At 42.7% G+C, this 7,224-nt stretch overlaps 1 protein-coding gene across 1 annotated transcript; it reads left to right on the top strand.

Annotated features, from left to right (window-relative positions):
* The first annotated feature begins 233 nt into the window (after positions 1–233).
* SPRY2 (sprouty RTK signaling antagonist 2) lies at positions 234–6,909 on the top strand. Its single transcript, XM_045010968.1, has 2 exons — positions 234–1,102; positions 5,138–6,909. The coding sequence occupies exon 2, from the start codon at positions 5,189–5,191 to the stop codon at positions 6,128–6,130; it is 942 nt and encodes a 313-aa protein (XP_044866903.1). The 5' UTR covers positions 234–1,102; positions 5,138–5,188; the 3' UTR covers positions 6,131–6,909.
* Positions 6,910–7,224: the final 315 nt, after the last annotated feature.

The raw sequence follows: 7,224 nt of genomic DNA on the forward strand, positions 1-7,224 counted from the left end.
AGTGTTGTGTTACTTTGTACGAAGGAGCCTCTTACAAAAATCAGCGGCCCCGGGAGGGAGTTGCTGCTAGGCTAGGCAGCACTGGGGTGGCGAGGCCGGGCCGAAGCAGCAGCGGGAATAGCAGTTGTACCAGTAATAGAGCAGCAGCGGCGGCGGCTCTGCTTGCAGTTGCAGTGCAAATCGTCCGCCTCCCCCTCTGGCTTGCTCGGTACCGTTGCCCTTTTGAATGCCTCCTGCGGCTCAGAGTGCTGGCAGGGCGCTGGGAGTGTGAGTGAATGTAGCCCCGCAGAGCCAATGAGCTGGGACCGGATGCGATATATCCTCTGGGACAACAACTGCTCTGTTCCTCCTCAGATCCACATGACGCCATTTACTGCTGCTTTTGCAGAGAGATCACCCTACCTCCTCCGGAAAGGAAAAGAGAGAGGGGGAGCGCGAGCAGAAAAACGCCAAGCCCCTGCAGCTCAGAGCTCAAATCTTCCTCCTCCTCCAAACACACAACAACAGGCACCACCACAAATCCGCTGCGCTTCCAAAACACCCCCTTGATTGCAAACCACAGCGCTGCCTGCAACACTCACACGCTCACAGAGGGAGCGAGAAAGCTAGAGAGAGAGGGGGAAGCTTGCAGCTTCTCAGCAGAACGGCTACATTGCATAGGCTGTTTTTTGGAGGAGCTCACTGGAAGAAAAGCTTTGGGATTGTATTTTAGATCCACTTTGTTGTGTTTGCTTTGGCTTCTCCCTCCCCTCCCGCCCCTTGATCATTTGCAACAACAAAAAAAGTGACTTGGTATTGGCGATTGAGAAGTGGGGGAAGAGGAAACAGTGTATGAGTGATTTATTTTTAGGAGCAAAGAAATACCCATCTGACCTGGAGACCTTTCATAGAGGTTTATATTTATAATCGATCTTGGGACAGTGAGGTCACTTTGCTCTGGATTTTTTGAGATGATGGTGATGATGATTTGCAAATTGGACTAAAGCTGAGTTTGGAAAAGATTTTTTTTTTTTTGCTGCTGCTTTAGGCTGGATTTACTTGCAAACCGCAGGAAGAAGAAAACACGAGAGAGAGGGGGGGTTGGTGCAGTGCCGCGATCACGGTGAGAGCATTTTCCTTCTTTGCAAAACAAGCTTTTTGTAATAGCCCAGTTTGTTCCGAGGAGCTCGTGAAAATGTAGGTGCAAGGTCGATCCCTTTGCAATCCGTGAACCTATCCCCCCACCCCAGGAGTTGGAAGTGGAATTTCAGCGAGATTTTTTCTTTCTTGGGGAAGTTCGGTGGGGAGAGTGGGGAGCATCGGATGGTTTCTGGGGGCTGTTTCGCGTTTGTTGTCCCTCAGAATGACTTTGCAGGGAGGGAGCCCCCCAGCTCCGCGCCATTGGGCGGCGGGGGTGAGCTTAGAGGGCGGAGATCTGTACTCAGGTTTGAGCATTTGCAGGGAGCAATGTCTACGAAATATTGCAAAGACTTGAAGAACTCGGTGACTTCTTTGCATACTGTATTCTCCTACAGTCGCAGGAACATGCCCCTGAAAGGTAGAGACGGGGAAGTCCTGGGTATATCCTGTCTCAAAACATTACATGGGTTTGGGGTAGGATTTGGGGGGTTGTTTATTTGTATCGCCTTTGGGCTGCTTGGTCCCTGTACTTGGTGCGTTTAGCCATCTGTGTTTAAATGGAAGACTGACACTATTCTTTAAGTGCATTGAGAGACTTGTGCAATTCGGAAGTGAGCTCACGCCTTCTATACATATATTTTCCATGCGATAAAGGTAAATAGATTGTCGATATGATAGGGAGTACATTCGTCCCCGGGTTTCGTTATATGGTGTGTAGGACTGAAGCAGTTTGGGGGGAGGGGGGTACGGAAAGGCTTAATATGTGTGGTGGTGGTTTACTTTGCAACAGCCTCTGAAAGTTGCTGGTGTTTGCAGGAAGCTATTTGTGTGTCAATTTGCCCCACCCCGATGGTGAAGTCCCTTTTGCCCTAATCCATAGTCTGATCACACACTCAGCCCTTAATGGGGGTTTCAAAGCACTTTCAAAGAAGAGGAGGTGGTTGGTGTTTGCGCGATGGAGATGGGGTGGGGGTGTGCTGCAAAGGTTCCTGAGAGAAAACAGAAATTCATGGGCAGAGAACTTTTTCCCCCTTAGGCTTCCCTTCTCCCAGCCAACACGACATGGGTTTTTCCACAGCACACAAGTAGCACTTTGCGTTTTAAACTTCCCCATGCGTGCACAAGATAAAACCCAGCCCCTTTCTCCCCTTTTCCCAATCCCAGTTAGCAAGAGTTAGCAAATCATGGCATTTCTGCTCAGCAAGTGAGTGGACTTCGGTTTTTGGAAGTGGTGAATCGCGTTATCTCAAAAAAAAAAAAAAAAAGGAGCAAATGTTTCTCTTGCTATCCTCTTATTCGGTAGGTGGAAAAAAGGGGGTGGGTGGGAAGGAGGGAAGCATTGAGATCAACCGAGATTAGAAAGAGAGAGAGAGGGGATAGTCCGGTTTCCCTGAAAGAACTACAGGCAAACATACGTGCAAAAATAAGAGTGCTGTAGGTCTGCATCTTGCCCTGTTAACGGATTTTTCCAGCGCTCTCGGTGTAATAAAATGCAAGGGCTGTTTGTTGTGCTACAAATTCTGTGGGTTCCACTTTGTAATTCCTAATCTGGGAATGTGGCTGAAATTTACACAAAATAGGTAAAATCGTAGCAGCACTGGGGAGGTTTCCCACCGCAGACTTCCTGGAATTGGAACTGGTGCTTAATGGTAGCCCTCGAAGGGGGAACGTGCACTTTACTACGCTACCTTGGAGGCGTTCTCTCCAATGAGAAGTAATGCGGGAAGCTTTATATAACTCTTCTCAGACTCCTCCAGCATCTCCTGGGGGCAGGGGGTGGATACACAATAGTTAAAAGGAAGCATGGGCTTGACTTTCCTGATAAGGCAACTTTAGAAGCCGCCTCCCTCCTTCACCCTAGAGGATGTCTCCTGTTTATCTCCAGGTTGTCTGCATTTGTGAGGCTGCTTGTTTCATTTGCAATATCAGCCAGTCCTGAGAGAATGAAGGAGTTGCTGCGCCCCACCTGCTGAGCACGTTGTTCTGGGCAAAGATGAAGCCTATAAAAGGGAAGGAAGAAAAGAGCAGCGTTTTCTTCTGCAGCTTTTACCTTGTTGTTTGAAGGGGTTCAGTTTCGAAGACCCTTGTCTTTCGAAGAACCTGCCGGGCAGGGTCAGTCGTACTTTTAGACCGGGTTAACAATACTGCAGAGGCAAAAACATCTCTCCTTTGCTCTTTGAATTTAAATCTAGAATTGGAAGAAGAGGGGTATGTGATGTTGCAAATTCCTCTCGAGGTAGGGAGGACCTTGATTTAACCTTGTTATCTTTAAATAGCTTCCAATAAGGGCATGTCTGTTCTGGCCATTGGATTTAAACTTTTCTCTTGGCAAGGGTTTTAATTTGAAGTAAATACAAACAAGAGTTTAAGATGTGTGTGCAAGATAGCTTTCACGTGCTGTGAATCATGATTTCTAACGTGCCTGCTGGGTGAAAGCCAAGATTTAACAATAATGAACACACCTAATATTTGTATTAAATTTCATCTTTTTAGAAAAGGACCAGCTTATAAAATAAAATAAAACAGAGACCTTATTTTGGCTTGAATAGTAACCAGCGGGTAAAAGGTTAAATGTTTTCCTTTGGTTTTAGAATAAAGACGCATATGGAGATGTTCACTGTTGAAGTGTCTGTTTGGATATATTTTACAATACTGTGGTGTAGTATTATTTATTGTTGGTAAGTGATGTGTACAGAGTAACACTATGGTGCCCTTTCTAGGTATAATTGAAGACATTGTGTGGTCCTTGCAAGAAGCAAGGATTCACATTTGTTTTTAAGTCAAAACAAATTGCTTTGGACTTTTATGTAGCTAATTTAATTTTGTCTACCTTAGAATCCATTAAAGAATGACAAATAGATTGGTAAATTCTGATCTGCAGATTTGTTAACCATTGTACTAAGGATCAGTATATTATAAGCTTATGATGCTAGTCATACACTGATTTTCCTTAACTATATGCATGTTTTATTGGGTTTCCACTGAATTTCTTACGCCCACTTCCATTCTTAATTACTTAGAGATGTATCCTCAATCAAATAGTCTTCTTGGATTGTAGTGTTTAGATTGTATTCTGCATATTTCTGTTCCACAAATTGTTGTGTATTTTCTAGTCATGCCCAATATTTGAATTATAATCTATAGATACTTTGAAATGTAAAAATAATTCTGCAGTGGTATTTAATAGGAAATAAATAAAATAACAACTGACATGAAGTACACAAGTATGACACACTTGACAATCTTGGAAAGAGACTTTTTTTACTTCTGCAGTTGACGTTTTTGGTAGCACTAACTCGCTGGCGTCTAACCTCAAACATTTTATTGCTGTTTGGTGTTTTTTTTAGGACATTGGTATTAAACTACAATTTCCTATTTACATCATGTTAAGTTTAATGTGTAAAGAGACTAGCCTACCAAAATATTACCCAGTTTTAAATAAAGTTGAAGAATTAAATGTCTGTCGTCAGCAGGTCACATTACACTTGCTAAAATATTTGTAGCTGTTCTTTGTGTAACATGTATTTTTAATAGTGTTATGTGAAAGGAAGAGTCACTTTAAGTGGCTATGTTAAAATCCATGGTCTAGCCAGAGGATGACTGGGAGGTCTCAGTATCAGGTTTTAAATATCTAGATTTCCTGGAATCACAAGTTAAAGTCTTGCCAGGGTCAGCAAAAACCTCTCTCCTTGCATTATAGATTAAACTGAGTTCTGTGCTCTTTACTGGATGTGGATCTTTATGATGAGTTCTTAAAAACCTAAAATTTCTGTGTTCTGCATGGATGGAGGAAAATATCCTTTAGTGCGTTTAGTAAAAATAAGAGTCTCTTTAGCAAAATCAGACAGGTATAGAGTACTTACCAAGTTTTGCTCCTGCCCTCCACCTTTAATGTGGCTCCATTTTAATGGTGGTGTACTTATTTAATTAGTAAAATGCTCTGGGATCATTCAGGAGGAAAGACAATTTGGAAATGTACAATGTGACACAATAGTGAATCTTCTCTTTGTTGCTACAGGAGTTCAGATGTGTTCTAAGCCTGCTGGAGTGACCACTCTTCAGGATACTGATGGAGACAAGAGCTCAGAATGGCAGTGGGTCCCAGTCTTTGCTACAGGTTCGGCATGACGGTGGGAGGCAGCAGGGAGACTCTGACCTGAGGGATGTTCTGACACAGCAGGTTCATGTGTTGTCACTGGACCAGATCAGGGCCATCCGAAATACAAATGAGTACACAGAGGGACCTACAGTGGCTCCGCGACCAGGAGTTAAACCTGCCCCTCGTCCAGCTAGCCAGCACAAAAACGAAAGACCACATGGCTTGCCTGAACATCGTCATCTTACCAGGGTCCAACATGCACAGGTACATACTTCCTCCCGGGCACCCCTGTCCCGTTCCATCAGTACGGTCAGCACAGGTTCACGGAGCAGTACAAGGACAAGTACAAGCAGTAATTCATCTGAACACAGACTTTTAGGATCATCTTCAGGGCCAATGGCTGATGGGATAATCAGGGTGCAGCCCAAGTCTGAGTTCAAAACAAGCGATCTGAAGCCCCTGAGCAAAGAAGACTTGGGCATGCATGCCTATAGGTGTGAGGACTGTGGAAAATGTAAGTGTAAGGAGTGCACTTCTCCAAGGACCCTGCCATCCTGTTGGATCTGTGACAAGCAGTGTCTTTGCTCAGCCCAGAATGTGGTTGATTATGGGACTTGTGTTTGCTGTGTGAAATGCCTCTTCTATCACTGCTCTAATGATGATGAGGACAACTGTGCTGACAACCCATGCTCTTGTAGTCAGTCACATTGCTGCACTAGATGGTCTGCCATGGGTGTTGTATCCCTCTTTTTGCCTTGCTTGTGGTGTTACTTACCAGCCAAGGGTTGCCTTAAATTGTGCCAGGGGTGTTATGACCAGGTAAACAGGCCCGGATGCCGCTGTAAACACTCAAACACAGTTTGTTGCAAAGTTCCCAGTATTCCCCCCAGGAACTCTGAGAAGCCAACATAGCATCACTAGTCGGGAATACTAAAGTTATAAGGATTCTTCTAACACACATATGCAACCAACTAAACAGCTATAACCTTGGCACTGTTAGTAGAAGGGTTGGGGGTATACGTTGCTGTTTGCAGTGAACTGCTTTTCTGCATGTGTGCCATCTTAACTGATCTGCTTGTTAGTACCCAGCTAATGGAGCTCAAATGTGGGATGCAGTACTTTGTGACCCATGTATTGCATAAGCTAAAGCAACACAGACACTCCTAGGTGACTCTATTGTTTGTGAATAGTACTTGCAAAATTTGTAAATTCGCAAATGACTCCTTTTTTATTGTTTTCTGCCAGAGATAATGTGCTATATTTTTGTATATACGATAATATTTTCAACTGTGAAAAACAAGTCGTGTCATAGAATATGGCACAGTCACAAAATATTATACTAATATGTTGTACATTCGGAAGAATGTGAATCAATCAGTATGTTTTTAGATTGTATTTTTTGCCTGACGGAAACCCTCTATTACAAGACTCTGATTTCCCTTTGGACTTCATGTATATTGTACAGTTTCAGTAAAATTCAGCCTTTATTTTCTAATTTTTTTCAACATATTGTTTAGTGTAAAGAATATTTATTTGAAGTTTTATTATTTTATAAAAAAGAAATATTTATTTTAAGAGGCATCTTACAAATGTCACCCCTTCTTATGAGGACGTCATAGTTGCTGCAAATAAGGGGTGACAGATGCATATGTTCACTATAAAATAGAAAATATATTAACGTTTGAAATTAAACTGGGCTGCTTGTCATTTTTTTTCCCCCCTTATCTTTATTGCTCTGAATTGGAAAATCTGATTTGTGGGGTTTGTTGGTTTGTTTTGAAGGGGAAAGTTCAAAGAAACGTGTTCACGATGTGTCTAAAATAATAAATTGATTTAAGAACTTTAGGTTAATGAAAATGAAAACTTTAAATGTTATTTCTATAGCTGAAAATAATACATTTTTTCTTACCCTTACAGAAATGGTATAAATGCTATTTGCATAACATAAGATGAAAATAAACATAGGAAAATGCATGAACTCATTCCAGATTAGGAATAATCAACAC

This window comes from Mauremys mutica, chromosome 1, assembly GCF_020497125.1.
Source record: "Mauremys mutica isolate MM-2020 ecotype Southern chromosome 1, ASM2049712v1, whole genome shotgun sequence".
Taxonomy (NCBI): Eukaryota; Metazoa; Chordata; order Testudines; family Geoemydidae; genus Mauremys; species Mauremys mutica.